Source organism: Pristiophorus japonicus, chromosome 6 (genome assembly GCF_044704955.1).
Source record: "Pristiophorus japonicus isolate sPriJap1 chromosome 6, sPriJap1.hap1, whole genome shotgun sequence".
In the NCBI taxonomy this organism is placed as follows: domain Eukaryota; kingdom Metazoa; phylum Chordata; class Chondrichthyes; family Pristiophoridae; genus Pristiophorus; species Pristiophorus japonicus.
Genome location: NC_091982.1, coordinates 232,462,385 through 232,480,676, shown reverse-complemented (window position 1 = coordinate 232,480,676; position 18,292 = coordinate 232,462,385). Strand labels below are relative to the sequence as shown.

General features: G+C 44.6%; 1 protein-coding gene and 1 long non-coding RNA gene across 8 annotated transcripts in view; one reads left to right on the top strand and one right to left on the bottom strand.

Moving 5' to 3' along the window:
* LOC139265989 (transmembrane protein 145-like) overlaps nucleotides 1–18,292 on the top strand; it is a 69,770-nt gene that overhangs the window by 39,212 nt on the left and 12,266 nt on the right. For 5 of the 6 annotated variants that reach the window (XM_070883687.1, XM_070883689.1, XM_070883686.1 and 2 more), the window contains 4 exons: nucleotides 3,215–3,295; nucleotides 3,714–3,792; nucleotides 11,955–12,048; nucleotides 16,458–16,630. In XM_070883687.1, coding sequence (XP_070739788.1) covers nucleotides 3,215–3,295; nucleotides 3,714–3,792; nucleotides 11,955–12,048; nucleotides 16,458–16,630 — 427 coding nt within the window. The remainder of the gene's footprint in view (nucleotides 1–3,214; nucleotides 3,296–3,713; nucleotides 3,793–11,954; nucleotides 12,049–16,457; nucleotides 16,631–18,292) is intronic. The other variant, XM_070883688.1, reaches the window with a different exon arrangement.
* The window catches only part of LOC139265990 (uncharacterized), a 36,428-nt gene that overhangs the window by 16,985 nt on the left and 1,151 nt on the right, over nucleotides 1–18,292 (bottom strand). Inside the window, exons 1-2 of one of the 2 annotated variants that reach the window (XR_011593668.1) lie at nucleotides 11,968–12,051; nucleotides 1,466–1,587 (exon numbers count right to left, since the gene is read on the bottom strand). This is a non-coding gene — a long non-coding RNA (uncharacterized lncRNA). Of the gene's footprint in view, nucleotides 1–1,465; nucleotides 1,588–11,967; nucleotides 12,052–18,292 lie in introns of those variants that run through there. The other variant, XR_011593667.1, reaches the window with a different exon arrangement.

The following is an 18,292-nucleotide window of genomic DNA, read 5'->3' as shown; positions in this document are numbered from 1 at the left end:
AGGCCCAGTCGATCCAGTCTCTCCTTGTATGTCAGCCCTGCCATCCTGGGAATCAGTCTGGCGAACCATCGCTGCACTCCCTCAATAGCAAGAACGTCCTTCCTCAGATTAGTAAGGAATGGCAGCCTTAGATTGCAGAGGGCAAAGGAGGCCGAATTCCAGCGGGTGCTCCCCAAGGCAGATATGCTGCAACAGAATTATCTACATGGTCATACTGCAGAGAAGAATAATTGGAGAGGGTCAGGCTTGTCAAATAAGCTGTGATTGAGCTGTGCCACCTAGTTTACAATGCCTACAGGAACAGCCAACCATCTGCCATACTACCACTGGTAATGAAGGTCACCATTACTTTCAACTTTGAGCTACAGGCACCCATAGAGGACATCACAGAAGTCCCACCACTTTGCTTGACTTTTAAACAATTGACACTTTCTTTTCTCTTCACAACAAAAGAAACTGCAAGCTGTATTAAAGGAGAGTTAATGAATGCTTGTGGTGTACATGTTTATCTCTTGTGCATCATACATCGCTGTCCTGGTTGTCAGTGTGCTGTACTACTCCTTAGTGTTTCCTTGAGTGAGGAAGGGGTGCTGGTGGGTGGCTGCAAACCCAGTTGCAAGGAATACTTGCGACCAGCCATGAAGGAGCTGCATCAGTTCCAAGGATCTCCTTTGGCTATGCGCTTGTTGCTTTCAGAGGTGGCACTTACTCTAACTTGTGCAGATGGCATTACTGCTGACGAGTGGCAATTGGCTGTTTCTTTCGTGTTTCGTGCATGACACTGCTTGCTCACTGATCTATATGAGCTTAGAACAGTAGGTATCTCTAAACTTTCAGAATCCCTCCAGCTTGGTTGCCAGTAATAATTCTCTAAGCTAACGTCACGTATGACTGCATCTTGGAGCTAGGACTTCAAAGCCTCGTTTGCAGCAGTGGGAAAACTCATGAAAGATGTTGCAACTGTGTCTTTCACCTGTGTAACTGAGGCCTTCACTGCAAATGCCACCACGTGCTCAATGGCAGGCCTCTGTGCAAACAATATTTCTCAATGACGCCACTCATGGAAGATGACTATGAATATTTGGGTATTTTTCCCTATGTAAAGTTATAAGATCCCAGAGTGTAAAGTATGTATGCCTGGGTTTACCTGCCACTAGAGGAAGCGACCATCGGAGGTCACTGGGCCACAGACACACACGTGCAGCCCTTGTATATCAAGAAAGCCTCCATGTTTAATCCTCACTTTGAGAGCTAATAAAGTAGAGTCAGGTTGCACCTGATTGAGTTCACGGAACTAAGCATATTGAGTTATTGCACACGCAACACAGGATCCAAATGACCTTGGATCCAAATGATTTGCGGTTGACCCATATTGGGGACAGAGATTTAATTTTATTCAGCAAAAGCAAGGCTTAATACATTACAGTATTCTAGCAACAGTTTACAGAATATAATTGAAACTTACATTACCACTTATACTCTGGGTAGAAGCTGCAACCTGTGCCTCTTGTCTCTCCTCCTCATCTCCTGGGTGTTTCTTTGATTCAAAACAGAAAATGCTGGAAATCTCAGCGGGTCAGGCAGCATCTGTGGCGAGAAACAGAGTTAACATTTCGGGTCTGTGACCCTTTGTCAGAACTGGAAAAGTTCGAGATGTAACTGATTCTTAAGGAAGTGTTGGGGCACTGAAAGGGGGAGAGGAGGAAAGAACAAAAGGGTGGAAAGCTGGAGAGATTAGAGAGACAAAAGGGATAATGGGCGAAAATGAGATGGTAATGGCACAAGTTAGCAAACAAAAGATGAGTCCAGATGGGGTGTGAATGGTGGAATGATCACCAAGGAAAGGAAAAAAAGGGGGAGGAGGCTTTGTAAAAAATGAAGGGAGGATAGGGTAAAAAATATGGGCAGAGGTTATGGTCTGAAATTGTTGAACTTGATGTTGAGTCCAGAAGGCTGTAAAGTGCCTAAACGAAAGATGAGGTGCTGTTCCTTGAGCTTGTGTTGAGCTTCATTGGAACAGTGCAGGAGGCCGAGGACGGAGAGGTCAGAGTGGTAATGGAGCGGGGAATTAAAGTGACAGGCGACCAGAAGCTCAGGATCACACTTACAGACTGAACGGAGGTGCTCCGCAAAGAGGTCACCCAATCTACGCTTGGTCTCCACAATGTAGAGGAGACCACACCGTGAGCAGTGAATACAGTATACTAAATTGAAGGGAGTACAAGTAAGTCACTGTTTCACCTGGAAGGAGCGTATGGGGCCCTGGACAGTGGGAAGGAAGGGGGTAAAAGGGCAGATATTGCATAGCTTGCGCTTGCACGGGAAGGTGCCGTGGGAAGGGGAGGGGGTGTTGGGTGCTGTAGTTCCAGTAACTACAGCTAAGCTTGGTTCCCAGGCTAACTGCAGTCTATTCATACATGGCAATCAATCTCTTTCTCACCCCAGGTTGAATGGTTACAGCTTACGCGCAGGCTTTTAATTATAAGCAAAAGAGTTACATGCTGTACATAATTCAGGTTATCATTACATAGTTGATGATTACAAACTTCTATATTTAATCCTGACGCATGATTATAGGTCTATTACTAATGATTATAAGATATTAATGGTTATAAGCTATTAAAACAAGTATTCAAAAAAAAAACAACTAACATGTAATTCTTACATTCCCTGCCTCTTATCGCAGTTTCTGGAATTCCATTAACTCGCTCAGCTTTTCCCACAGACTGACAGTTGCTTTACTAATAAGGCTTGTTGGGGTCTGCATTTTTAATATTTGGTTATACAGGCCTTTTTCTTCCATTTTAAAAATCTAACCGGGTCTACCCAACCACTAGTTTAAAAGCATGATTATTCAAGAATTGGCATGCGTTGACTAACAGCTAAATAACACAAACTTAAACCTAACACTAATGATGCTTATTTCATTTTGTCCATGTTAGCTAGTGGGAATCTGAAATGGAGATTTCTCAGGATTCTTACAAAGTTTAATTTGAAAAAGATATAATAGATATTTTGTGTGGCAGATCTCTTCACAGTTTGCCCTGCTTTGCTTTGGGAGAACATAGGTGCTGTTTGGCCCTTTTTATCAGTCACCTTGAGAATATGTCTATCAGTAATGTTGGTATTGATTGATAAGGACAGTAATGGATAGAAAAGTGCACATTTGAAAGTGCAAGATTTGTACAATTTGTTATTTTTCATATCTTTCCAGTTCTAGGCCATTTCTTCCTATGCATTCACTTTGGCATTTATGCATTGAATGGTGTAGGTTGTGAATCAGTCAAAATAATTGGTAAGCAAGCCATATTAATGAGACATTGTTAATATTTCAGTTTCAGTATAATGACAACTTTGTCAATGAGCTAGGAATCTTCAGTAAACATTACTAGTCATTGGCACAGCTTTACAATTATGACAAAATAGTTGGCCGCATTATGCAATATAAGTGTATAAATGCATAACATATTTGTATCACATCATTTTGTCCACTAATGTGGAAGACAACCCATTATGTCAAATTATTTTATTTCAAATAGTTAACACCTCAGTTAAAATACCAGACAGGGGACCATCATACACACATATTAAACATTCCTACTCTAATAGTGTACAGTGCAACTTTGCTTTGTGCATGCTCTGCCATTTCTGTAAAATATGTGCTAAGTTTTTGATGTATCCATTTTGTGTTTGTTTCCAATTTATATTTTTAGGAAGATTGTTGCTTGTGATTAGCTACTTACTACTTGTTCCAATGCTGCTTCTGATGAGCCATGGATTTACAATTACAAGGTGGAAATTATTCAAATACAATTTAGTAGAATTGATATGGCTGAATTGCAAATTCATATAAATATTTTAAAAATATTAAGAATATAGAGCTGTTCCGCCATATGATATGAATACATTACCAGCATGAGGAACATCTATTAGTGGGCGGTCTTAAATTACACAGAGACCTTCCATACCACCTCCCACAAGCATTGATTCAAGTACAGATAGTACCGTAAATACATGTTGGATTAAATAAACCACAAAGATGGTGAAAAGAAAAATGGTCCAAAATTTGTAGTCCTTTATAAAAAAAAAACAGACATCTGTGATATTGTCCATTTAGATAGCTGACCATCATGTTAAGGATTTCAAACTGCCACAGAGGAACTTTGGAATAATATATGTTAAAAGTAGTACTATTGAGCTGAATGTTGCTATCAAAGGATTGAATTCACAGGACAGCAGATTGGCAGGTGTAGGTTAGGTTTTCGACCAGCTGGTGGGTTGTGGGGGGGGGGTTGTTGTGGGGTGGGGGGGTTGTGGGGGGGTGGGGGGGTTGTTGAGGGGTGGGGGGGTGGGGAGGTTGTTGGGGGGAGGGGTGGGGGGGTTGTGGGGGGGTGGGGGGGTTGTTGAGGGGTGGGGGGGTGGGGGGGTTGTTGGGGGGAGGGGTGGGGGAGTTGTTGAGGGGCGGAGTGGTGGGTGGGGGGTGGGGGGTAGGAGGAGGAAGAGGAATGGTCTGGTGAGCATTCACATGTATTGCTCCTACTACAACTCTTGATTTGAACTGAGCAAGTGTAATTGCTAAGGTTGACCGGTTAGAAACATAGAAACATAGAAAATAGGTGCAGGAGTAGGCCATTCGGCCCTTCTAGCCTGCACCGCCATTCAATGAGTTCATGGCTGAACATGCAACTTCAGTACCCCATTCCTGCTTTCTCACCATACCCCTTGATTCCCCTAGTAGTAAGGACTTCATCTAACTCCTTTTTGAATATATTTAGTGAATTGGCCTCAACAACTTTCTGTGGTAGAGAATTCCACAGGTTCACCACTCTCTGGGTGAAGAAATTCCTCCTCATCTCAGTCCTAAATGGCTTCCCCCTTATCCTTAGACTGTGTCCCCTGGTTCTGGACTTCCCCAACATTGGGAACATTCTTCCTGCATCTAACCTGTCTAACCCCGTCAGAATTTTAAACGTTTCTATGAGGTCCCCTCTCATTCTTCTGAACTCCAGTGAATACAAGCCCAGTTGATCCAGTCTTTCTTGATATGTCAGTCCCGCCATCCCGGGAATCAGTCTGGTGAACCTTCGCTGCACTCCCTCAATAGCAAGAATGTCCTTCCTCAGGTTAGGAGACCAAAACTGTACACAATACTCCAGGTGTGGCCTCACCAAGGCCCTGTACAATTGTAGCAACACCTCCCTGCCCTTGTACTCAAATCCCCTCGCTATGAAGGCCAACATGCCATTTGCTTTCTTAACCGCCTGCTGTACCTGCATGCCAACCTTCAATGACTGATGTACCATGACACCCAGGTCTTGTTGCACCTCCCCTTTTCCTAATCTGTCACCATTCAGATAATAGTCTGTCTCTCTGTTTTTACCACCAAAGTGGATAACCTCACATTTATCCACATTATACTTCATCTGCCATGCATTTGCCCACTCACCTAACCTATCCAAGTCGCTCTGCAGCCTCATAGAATCCTCCTTGCAGCTCACACTGCCACCCAACTTAGTGTCATCCGCAAATTTGGAGCTACTACATTTAATCCCCTCGTCTAAATCATTAATGTACAGTGGAAACAGCTGGGGCCCCAGCACAGAACCTTGCGGTACCCCACTAGTCGCTGCCTGCCATTCTGAAAAGTCCCCATTTACTCCTACTCTTTGCTTCCTGTCTGACAACCAGTTCTCAATCCATGTCAGCACACTACCCCCAATCCCATGTGCTTTAACTTTGCACATTAATCTCTTGTGTGGGACCTTGTCGAAAGCCTTCTGAAAGTCCAAATATACCACATCGACTGGTTCTCCCTTGTCCACTCTACTGGAAACATCCTCAAAATATTCCAGAAGATTTGTCAAGCATGATTTCCCTTTCACAAATCCATGCTGACTTGGACCTATCATATTACCTCTTTCCAAATGCACTGCGATGACATCCTTAATAATTGATTCCATCATTTTACCCACTACCGATGTCAGGCTGACCGGTCTGTAATTCCCTGTTTTCTCTCTCCCTCCTTTTTTAAAAAGTGGGGTTACATTGGCTACCCTCCACTCCATAGGAACTGATCCAGAGTCAATGGAATGTTGGAAAATGACTGTCAATGCATCCACTATTTCCAAGGCCACCTCCTTAAGTACTCTGGGATGCAGTCCATCAGGCCCTGGGGATTTATCGGCCTTCAATCCCATCTATTTCCCCAACACAATTTCTCGACTAATAAGGATTTCCCTCAGTTCCTCCTCCTTACTAGACCCTCCGACCCCTTTTATATCCGGAAGATTGTTTGTGTCCTCCTCAGTGAATACCGAACCAAAGTACTTGTTCAATTGGTCCGCCATTTCTTTGTTCCCCGTTATGACTTCCCCTGATTCTGACTGCAGGGGACCTACGTTTGTCTTTACTAACCTTTTTCTCTTTACATATCTATAGAAACTTTTGCAATCCGTCTTAATGTTCCCTGCAAGCTTCTTCTCGTACTCCATTTTCCCTGCCCTAATCAAACCCTTTGTCCTCCTCTGCTGAGTTCTAAATTTCTCCCAGTCCCCGGGTTCTCTGCTATTTCTGGCCAATTTGTATGCCACTTCCTTGGCTTTAATGCTATCCCTGATTTCCCTTGATAGCCACGGTTGAGCCACCTTCCCTTTTTTATTTTTACGACAGACAGGAATGTACAATTGTTGTAGTTCATCCATGCGGTCTCTAAATGTCTGCCATTGCCCATCCACAGTCAACCCCTTCAGTATCATTCGCCAATCTATCCTAGCCAATTCACGCCTCATACCTTCAAAGTTACCCTTCTTTAAGTTCTGGACCATGGTCTCTGAATTAACTGTTTCATTCTCCATCCTAATGCAGAATTCCACCATATTATGGTCACTCTTCCCCAAGGGGCCTCGCACAACGAGATTGCTAATTAATCCTCTCTCATTACACAACACCCAGTCTAAGATGGCCTCCCCCCCTAGTTGGTTCCTCGACATATTGGTCTAAAAAACCATCCCTTATGCACTCCAGGAAATCCTCCTCTACCGTATTGCTTCCAGTTTGGTTAACCCAATCTATGTGCATATTAAAGTCACCCATTATAACTGCTGCACCTTTATTGCACGCACCCCTAATTTCATGTTTGATGCCCTCCCCAACATCACTACTACTGTTTGGAGGTCTGTACACAACTCCCACTAACGTTTTTTGTCCTTTGGTATTCTGCAGCTCTACCCATATAGATTCCACATCATCCAAGCTAATGTCCTTCCGAACTATTGCCTTAATTTGCTCCTTAACCAGCAATGCTACCCCACCTCCTTTTCCTTTTATTCTATCTTTCCTGAATGTTGAATACCCCTGGATTGTGCTTGGGGAGAAGGGGATGGAGGTAGTCTGATTTCATCGAAAGCTAACATTTGATTCAGACTTTTAAGAAATTGGAAATAACTGCAACAACAGGAGGGACCTGGGGATACTTGTGCATGAAACACAGAAGAATAGTATGCAGGTACAGAAGCGATCAGGAAGGCCAATGGAATCTTGGCCTTTATTGCAAAGGGGATGGAGTATAAAAGCAGGGAAGTCTTGCTATAGTTATACAGTTATATAGTTATACAGGATATTGGTGAGGCCACACCTGGAATACTGCGTGCAGTTTTGGTTTCCATATTTATGAAAGGATATACATGCTTTGGAGGCAATTCAGAAAAGGTCACTAGGTTGATACCGGGGATGAGGGGGCTGACTTATGAGGAAAAGTTGAGTAGGTTGGGCTTCTGCTCACTGGAATTCAGAAGAATGAGAGGTGATCTTATCGAAACGTATAAGATTATGAGGGGGCTTGACAAGGTGGATGCAGAGAGGACGTTTCCACTGATAGGGGAGACGAGAACTCGAGGGCATAATCTTAGAATAAGGGGCCACCCATTTAAAACAGAGATGAGGAGGAATTTCTTCTGAGGGTTGTAAATGTGGAATTCGCTGCCTCAGAGAACTGTGGAAGCTGAGACATTGAATAAATTTAAGACAGAAACAGACGGTTTCTTAAACGATAAGGGGTTATGGGGAGCGGGTGGGGAAGTGGAGCTGAGTCCATGATCAGATCAGCCATGATCTTATTGAATGGCGGAGCAGGCTCGAGGGGCCGTATGGCCTACTCCTGTTTCTATTTCTTATGTTCTTCTGTAGTCAGGCAGCAAAGTGCTACAAGAAGGATTGACTGTTCAGGCAGATATTTCTCCACTGGTAGGACAGGGTACAAAGGAGCGATTCTCTAAGTTTAAGTAAGTACTGGAGTTTAATTCCAGAAGAATAAAATTGAAAAGTAGAGAAGTTATGCCAAGCTTGTATTGAACCTTGGTTAGAGCACAGTGTGTGTAGTTCTGGTCGCCATATTATAAAAAGGATATAGAGGCACTGGAGAGGATACCAGAACTGCGAGATACCCATCAGGAAAGGATAAACAGGTTGGGTCTCTTTTCTCTTGACCTAATAGAGGTGTTTAAAATTATGAAAAGTTTTGAGAGTAGACATAGAGAGTAAAAGTAGAGGCCATCAATATAAGATAGTCACCAAGAAATCAAATAGGGAATTCAGAAGTACTTCTTTACCCAAAGAGTGGTGAGAATGTGGAGCTCGCTAGTTGAGGCACATGGTATCGATACATTTAAGAGGAAGCTAGATAAGTATATGAGGGAGAAGGGAATAGAGGGTTATGCCCATAGATTTCGATGAGGAAGGCTGGAAGGAAGCTCAAGTGGAGCATTAACGCTGGCATGGACTGGTTGGGCCGAATGGCCTGTTTCTGTGCCGTATATTCTGTGTACGACCACCCACTGAAGTGGAGTAGTGTAGCATGTCCTCTCTCCTTTTATAGGACAATTTACCCATGCTGGGGTACTTCTGCACATTTTGATTCCATCACCTGTATCGAACACTCTAAAGGGTTGTTTGTAGTAGCGGTTACATGCAGGGTGGTCTCTAGCTCAAATACACGCCTTGGGCTGGATTTTGGATTTTGGGGCATTATTCGAGGTGGGGCATTACAGTTAGCACCTGAAAATAGTTTGCGCCTCCGACTGCAAGTTTCGGCAAAAATGTAAGTTGGAGGAGTGTTGGCGTTACGTCAGGCATTACACAATGGACTTTGTGTGCCCGAGCCGAAACTTGCGGCGGTAAAGAAGTTTCCTTGTTGTTTAGTGCCCTGCAACATAACGTTGTACATTAAATGGTTTTATTTTGGTAGGGGGTATTTTTGTGACTGTTGCAGTAAAACTTATGACTCATCATTTGCCATTGGTGTCTTGAGCATCATTCCAACGTTCACGGGGATGTGCCTTTATGGGGCACATAGCGTGTCCAGTATTAGCTCCATCCTTCAGTTTCCTCCATTTAGGAGCCGGTCCATTATGAGCTGGCGACATGTGAGTGTGGATCCGGCAGCATCTCCACACTGCCTCCCCTGCGGATGGTGTGGCTATCCAATGGGGGCCTCGCCAGGCTCCTCTTCATCGTCGTCGTCCTCCTGAGGTGGGCCTGCAAATCCCCACTGGCAATGCCTGGCCCCTTATGATGGCCAAGCTGTGCAACATGCAGCACACCACAATGAATTCGGAAACCTGTTGAGGGGAGAATTGAAGGCTGCCTCCAGAGTGGTGCAGGCATGGGTCTGCCTGTAGGAGATGGCATAGCTCTGTCAGCACTTCCTTTCGGATGCGCAGCCTTTTCACACACGGCTCCTCAGAGAGCTGGAGGTCTGAGCGTTGGTGCTTGTAAACCCGTGGAGAGCAAGCCCACCTCCTTGGTGTCTTCGGCCTCTCGGCAGAGTGGACAAGGGAGAACCAGTGGATATGGTGTATTTGGACTTTCAGAAGGCTTTTGACAAGGTACCGCACAAGAGATTGTTGTGCAAAGTCAAAGCACATGGTATTGGGGGTAATATACTGACGTGGATAGGGAATTGGTTGGCAGACAGGAAGCAGAGAGTCAGGATAAACGGGTCCTTTTCAGAATGGCAGCAGTGACTAGTGGAGTGCCGCAGGGCTCAGTGCTGGGACCCCAGCTCTTTACAATATATATTAACGATTTGGATGAAGGAATAGAGTGTAATATCTCCAAGTTTGCAGATGACACTAAACTGGGTGACGGTGTGAGCTGCGAGGAGGATGCTAAGAAGCTGCAGGGTGACTTGGACAGGTTAGGTGAGTGGGTAAATGCATGGCAGATGCAGTATAATCTGGATAAATGTGAGGTTATCCATTTTGGGGGCAAAAACACGAAGGCAGAATATTATCTGAATGGCGGCAGACTAGGAAAAGGGGAGGTGCAACGAGACCTGGGTGTCATGGTTAATCAGTCACTGAAAGTGGGCACGCAGGTACAGCAGGCAGTGAAGAAGGCAAATGGTATGTTGGCCTTCATAGCTAGGGGACTTGAATATAGAAGCAGGGAGGTCTTACTGCAGTTGTACAGGGCCATAGTGAGGCCTCACCTGGAACATTGTGTTCAGTTTTGGTCTCCTAGTCTGAGGAAGGACGTTCTTGCTATTGAGGGAGTGCAGCGAAGGTTCACCAGACTGATTCCAGGGATGGCTGGGTTGTCATATGAGGAGAGACTGGATCAACTGGGCCTTTATTCACTGGAGTTTGGAAGGATGAGAGGGGATCTCAGAAACATATAAGATTCTGACGGGACTGGACAGGTTAGATGCGGGAAGAATTCTCCCGATGTTGGGGAAGTCCAGAACCAAGGGACATAGTCTTAGGATAAGGGGTAGGCCATTTAGGACTGAGATGAGGAGAAACTTCTTCACTCAGAGAGTTGTTAACCTGTGGAATTCCCTGCCGCAGAGAGTTGTTGATGCCAGTTCACTGGATATATTCAAGAGGGCGTTAGATATGGCTCTTACGGTGAAGGGGATCAAGGGATATGGAGAGAAAGCAGGAAAGGGATGATCAGCCATGATCTTATTGAATGGCGGTGCAGGCTTGAAGGGCCGAATGGCCTACTCCTGCACCTATTTTTCTATGTTTCTATATCATCCATGGGCTGACATGGCCAAGAGTCCTTCCTCTAGCTTGACACTGCCTGGCAATAGCATGGAGCATGATATGCTGGCGAACTAGTAATGCCCCCATTAAATTCTCTGAAGTTGTAAGGGCATTGTAATCGCAGCTAAAAGTGAAGTTTGCAAGTTGGAGCTTCACACAGTATTATGCGCACAATCATTGTAGTCAATATGACCTGCGATGTAGGATCCTCATTTCTCCATTTAAAAATGCTGCCAATACCACCTGCCGCACCTGGGACCACCTGTTTTTTTTTTTCAGGCGTTTCCTGGGGTGTTAAGGTCGGATGTTCCATCCAGGCCGCTAGCGCAGCGCTGCACGACATTGACGTCATCATCACGCTAAAATTGGAGGGCTGGGCGGTAAGTTTTTGCATCGACGCAAACCAATAGCTGAATCTTCCGGCCGGGCGGTAAAACCTGGATGCCTGGCATAACGCCCAAAAACAGCATTTAACTGGGCGCTAACTGGGGCACAAATGAGCCGAAAATCCAGCCACTTAACTTTAGTCTCACAAAAATATATATTGCATCTAACCTGGGGTGAAAGTCTGCATTTCGTAAGTGACCTCTGATTTGAAACCATCAGTTAGTCCATATTATGAACAACTTTTCCTATGGATTGGTATACACAAGATAATGGGTGAAACTGCTCAAAATTAATTTTCCTGGGACCCCAGACTGTCACCCCAGGTTAGATTTGAACTGAGGTCCCTGTGTTCCAACTCATTGTACTACTCAGTCTGCCAGAAGATTTGTGTAAGAGTAGGTACTGCAAATATAGGTCAACAAAATAACATTAGGAATTTACTACAGTACCAAGAACTACGTTGAGACAATATTGTGGATTTCGCTAAAACCAACTGTTGCGTAATCTTTTTTCTGAGACTAGGACCAAGATTCACCATTGTAGTGCTGTCACTGTCTGTCTGCTGGTGATCACCTTTGCACTTATGTACTCCTGGTTCTTCATTGATGAGAAACACGTAAGTACCTGTAGTTAAAGAATATGAGTTTTGAAATTATTCTACGCAGTCTTAGCAAAAGAATGTTTAATGCATTCAGATGAAGTTCCTTTGTCCACTATTTTAGTAGAGTTGTGAATCCAGTTCTGTTAAAATAGTGGGCAATGAAATTTCATACGAATATATTAAACATTCAAATGCCAATATTGCACAGCGTATTAAATGTGAATATTTACACAGAACTTCAACCTTGTTTTGGAATTACAGTATCCAATTAATTTTAAATCCATATCTACATTATAAATGGTTCAAAATAACCAATCAATTATTTCTTTTATTAACTCTGTAATTTAGAACTTAGACTTTATACAAACAGACTATTGCAGTGAAGTATCCCCTTCCCCAAGGCATTGGGCTCAATTTTTCTCAGTGATTTGCGCCGTTTTTTTTGGCCTAAATTAAAATCTCCAAATTTCCCCAAAGATTGTGCACCAGCGTAACTCAGTTAGGATTTTTTTAGGTTTTTTTTTTTGCGTCATAGGGGGCGTAACCTGATGTCTGCGCCAGTTTTTCACATTTATGCAAGTTTGGCCAACTTACATTTCTCCTCGGACGGCGTTTGTGACCACTTCCAAAAAACCTTCTGGGCATTAAGAAAAACCAGCGCACATCAAAAAATCGGAGGAGAAAGACGCCATTGTTTTTAGGCGAAGTTTTGGAGGGAGTCAAGAACACATTAAATATGCATCATGAAGCATAATTTTTTCAAACTTAAAAGCAGAAAATGGAAGTTTAATGCAATTCTTTAATTTTTGATTTTTTTCAAAGTGCCACGCCATCACCGAATGTCTCCAAACTGGGCTCGAGGGTCGGAGCGTCGGCCGGCAGAATCGGTCCCTCGCCCGGATATGGGCTCGGCTTCAAAAGAAGCCCGGGATGGGGATAGGGGGCTGTGTGGAAGCTGAACTGAATGGTTGAAAACTCTTGCACTATGCAGCAGCAGCATCAAATGAAGCGGGGGTGGGGGGACAGTGCATAACTTACAAAAAACTTTTAATTTGAGAACAGTTACAACAGTAACAAAAATAACAAAAACAACAGCAGCAAAGAAAGGCGGCACCCATCTCTCTTCCTCCTTATTCTAAGACCGCCCGCTGCGCTTGTTCTTGTTGACTCCACCCCTGCCCGCAGGCGGTGGTGCAGCGTTTCCCGGGTTGGTACCAAGCGTATTCTTTCGAACATCTCGGGTAATGCGCACTTGTTGATGGGGGGCGGGGGGGGGGGGGTGGTGGTGGTGGTGGTGGTAGGCAGTAATGTGGAAGGCCCGGCTTAGGCCTTTTCAGATGCTGGGTCTGGAGATTGGAGTGGGAGTGGCAGTTGATTCTGTCAATGGGCGCGGGGTCTGGGCGTGTTCCCTTATTGCAGTAGCTAACTCCGACATTCCCTCCCTCATGTGCCCTGACAGTGTCTCCATGACCTCCAACATTCGCTCCCTCATGTTAGTTGACAGTGCATTAGCTACCTGCGACATTCCCTCCCTCATGTTCACCAACAGTTTGTCAACTACCTACAACATTCCCTTCCTCATGTTCACCGACCGCGCATCAGCTACCTGTGATATTCCCTCCCTCATGTTCCCGGACAGTGTTCCCATTTCTCACGAGAGTGTTGTTACTTCTCCCGACAGTCCCGATACCTCATCACCCATCCTACTGATGGTGTCCAAGAATGATCGTGTAAGGTCAATGCTCTCGCAGTCATTGCCATCATGTGAACTACATCTGTTAGATCCTGCACCTCAGGAGAGCGCTGTCAAGCTCTCCTTCCCCTCCTCACCCTGGGTGTGGCTCGCTGCATCCCACTGGGACCCGCAGCCTCAGACGGTGCGGCCCTGGGTGTGTCTCACTGCACCCCACTGGAATCCCCAGCCTCGGATTGTGGGAGACCATGGAATGTCCCACCAACATTCATACCACTCAATACAGGGGCTGGCACCTCAGTGGGCATCACCTACACCTCTTCCAGAGTAAGTACAACAGTGGGGGCTTCATCCATCCCCTCTCCCTCCCCTCACCACCATACTCCTTGTCTCGAAGATGGGATTGGAAGATGTTCTCCTCTTCAGGCTCGTCCGCGTCTGAATCATCATCTGCATCGTCAGGGTTGGCCTCAAGTTCTGCAAAATATAGCAGAACAGACAAAGGGTTAGCAGCAGAGGAGGGAGTGGGGTGGCATGAGTAGGCACACACAGCACAGGCAGCAGGCTAATTTGAAACATAGAAACATAGAAAATAGGTGCAGGAGCAGGCCATTCAGCCCTTCTAGCCTGCACCACCATTCAATGAGTTCATGGCTGAACATGAAACTTCAGTACCCCCTTCCTGCTTTCTCGCCATAACCCTTGATCCCCCGAGTAGTAAGGACTTCATCTAACTCCCTTTTGAATATATTTAGTAAACTGGCCTCAACTACTTTCTGTGGTAGAGAATTCCACAGGTTCACCACTCTCTGGGTGAAGAAGTTTCTCCTCATCTCGGTCCTAAATGGCTTACCCCTTATCCTCAGACTGTGACCCCTGGTTCTGGACTTCCCCAACATTGGGAACATTCTTCCTGCATCTAACCTGTCTAAACCTGAAGGACCATGATGAATGATAGCACATTGCATCAACTGAAGCATAGCTGATGAAGACATCCCCATGAACCGAATCATGGCTAGCCCATGCAGTAATTAACATTTAGCAAAGCCAGACTCTCGAATTTGCAGGACTTACCCTCTCCCTTGAGTGTGGGCCCAGCTTGTGCAGTCATGGTTGCTTTTCTCCGGGCAGGACCCATCAAAGCAGTGACCCTCTCTTTCAAGGGTGTCAGTGGGTGCAGATTTGCCGGGCCTCCTCCTGTTCGAGTTCTTTCCCTTTTATTATGTGCCACCTTCCTCCGTAAAGATGAAAATGTAACTTTTTACAGAGGGTGTCTTTCTGCTGGGTGGGACATATACAGATGGTCACATTTACAATTGTAATTCCAGTGAATAAATGAAAATATTACTTGCACTAACTACTTGACGAAGATCCTGCCGCTTCTTTTTGCACTGGCCTCCAGACCTCGGGCTGGTCACCATTGCATAATAATCTTCTGCAAGTTAGTTCTAGCGTTTCTTTATTTCTTTTGGTGAAACTATGTGACCTCTGCTGGTGGCCAGCTCATGCTATCTGATCTCAATTACAATAACCAGTGCCTCCACTTCATCCTGTAAGAAATTCTTGGTCCTTGAGCCGCATTGCAGCTCTGATTTTTCCACTGAGAATTAAAGTTCTCACATACAACTGGCTCTTGAGAAATGGTGGAATGCAGACCGGGAGCTGTGCTGGGCATGCGTGCCCACAGCAATCATGTCAAAAACGTCCTTTTTTTTTCGCGCATGCGCAGAAGGGGAGCATCATCTTTTTGGCGCAGACATTAGGCTCCACCCCCCGAAGCTAAAGGACAGACTGTACGGTGCCAAATTCAAAAAATAGAACGGGGAAACTTGCAAGTTATTTCTTTGTAGCAGTCGGGGCCCAAAAAAAGGGGCGTAACTCTTGCAGTACGCCAAAAAACAGCATTGGGGAAAATTGAGCCCATAGATTCACCTCGTGCTATGGTTCCACTGGCATCAACTATCCTTCAATACCACACTTAAGTGGCCATTCTTAAGACATGAGCTTCAATGTTGTGCGTTGCCAGGCTAGTTTGCTATGGAGATCAAAACAGTCAAGTTCCAACCTGTGCTCATCTGATATCCAGACACGCATTTTCCACCAAGGGCCAAGGGAGTAGCGTTCTTGCTTAATTTTCACGTCACTGTGGCACTGATGCTAACTCCAGCACCAAAACTGTTGAGCTAGCTAACTCAGCACAAACTAAAGATGGAGCCTGGAATCTTCTGACCCAAACAGCTTAGCATTTAAATACACAGTGCATGTACCCACTGTGGTGGCTGGTGTACAACGGTCACCACGCATTAAAAAAATCCACGCACAGGCATCTTCCACCCTTCAGGATGTAGTTCGGGATCCGGAATATTAGGTCCTTCATTGAAACACCTGTGAACGCATCCCTTTTTGGCGTAGAAGCAAGTCATCCTCGCTTCGAGCGACTGCCTATGATGATGATGCACCCATTAACCCATCAGGGAAGCTCCATACTGCTGGTTTTAAGGAATTGTTGAATGCTTTAGAAAACAAGTTAGCAATGCTTGCCTCATGTAAAAGGAGTGTTGGGCATGAGAAGACAAGCACTTTTGGTCACACGTGAATCAGAAAATAGAATGGAGCATAGTTTGAGAAGAAATTTCATTTATTGCAGTTTAACAGCAAAAAGAAAATAAAACAATGTATAATCTCAGCAATAACCAAAAACACATTTCTGTTTGAACATTTTTATTTGCAGCTTATAGACCCAGGAAAGGTACAAACTGTGTTGGAGTCCTCTATTGGCTATGCTGTAACTGCCTTGCAGTTTCTTACTGCCTTTTGGTTTTCACAGTCAACGTATAAAATTATGCAGCACCACCCTGAGAAACGGCCATTTTATCTTCTCTTCTTTCCAGCGTTCACCTTATGGTGAGTCAGCCCATTAGCTAATTGGTTTCACTGTAAACCGTTAAAGGAGGGTGGGCTGCTATTTCATTGACAGCGACAGCTTAAAAGAGCCGAGTATCACTGGTGCATCCCAATTGTAACCTTGATGTGATGCTTTCCTGACACAAATTATATTGTGCCACATGTGTTATAAATGGAGACAGCTGGCCTCTACAACTTTAGGGGAGTGGGGCTGTATCTCTGGTTTTCTGCATGTAGTTGTATGGTATGTGTGATGGCATATGTGACAAATACTCGGAAAAGCAACCTCAAAATACCTTTGAATCATTTGAAGACGTGATAGAGGTAATCCAGCTTTCGCACAATATATGGTTCTTTATTTGTAGATGTTCATGGGAGCATAAGAACATAAGAAATAAGAGCTGGAGTAGGCAATACAGCCCCTCGAGCCTGATCTGCCTTTCAGTAAGATCATGGCTGATCTACTTCAAATCCATTTTATGCCCTATCCCCATATCCCTTGGTGTCCTTGCTCAACAACAGCTTGCAACATAAGATAATATTCATCTGAGTCAGTTTTTTTCCTTCGGATATAGATATAATGGCCTGGAGATTCCTCCGTTATTACGCCAAGATATACCCATATTCTGAACGCAAGCCAATTGCTTGTCCTAAAAGATTGCAGAATTTTTGTCCATGAGTTACATGCATAACTACAATATGGCCAAGTATTCTTGATCTTTTTATGACCAGTCATCAAAACCTCCGCCCGAACAAATCTGTGCTCACAAAACTGACTTATGTATGGAAGAACTCCACAAGGCTGAGTACTGTGAGCTAAACTTAGTGTGACTGTAGTCTTCTTTATTACAACTCCAGAGTGCCTAAACAACATGGCAGCCAACCTTTTATACTGGCCCTGCACGTGTATGCAGGTGACCATTAGGACTCCAACAGTCGTGCCCTCTGGTGGCTAGTATTACATAGTTACATACATAACACTGGCCACACCCTCAACCTCCAATTGAGCTTGGTCGGAGGGTCTCCTCACATTGTGACTCCAGTACAGTGCTGAGGGAGTGTTGTACTGTCAGAGGTGTGCCGTCTTTCGGATGAGACGTTAAACCAAGGTCCCGTCTGCTCTCAAGTGGACGTAAAGGATCCCATGGCACTATTTTGAAGAAGAGCAGGGGAGATAACCTCTGTGTCCTGGCCAATATTTATCCCTCAATCAACAGAGCAAAAAATGATTATCTAGTCATTATCACATTGCTGTTTGTGGGAGCTTGCTGTGCGCAAATTGCCTGCCGTGTTTCCTACATTACAACAGTGACTACACTCCAAAAAGTACTTAATTGGCTGTAAAGCACGTTGAGATGTCCGGTGGTCATGAAAGGTGCTATATAAATCCAAATCTTTTTCAAGTCTTTGACCAGATTTTCAGGAAAGAAAGTCATTCATCTGGAGTTTTATTGCAATTCCTTGAGTGTTTTTTAAAAAATTATCCTTACTGAGACTTGCTCTATATTTTCTGTTTCTTTTAATGCATTTTTATGGCATAAGTATTGTTATGTAATGATGTGTGTATCGTCCTGGTACCTTAAATGTAATGTAAGCACTATGACACACCACAGAGGGCTCTGTGGTGGGAAACCTGGAAGTACCTAGAACAGGCACTATATA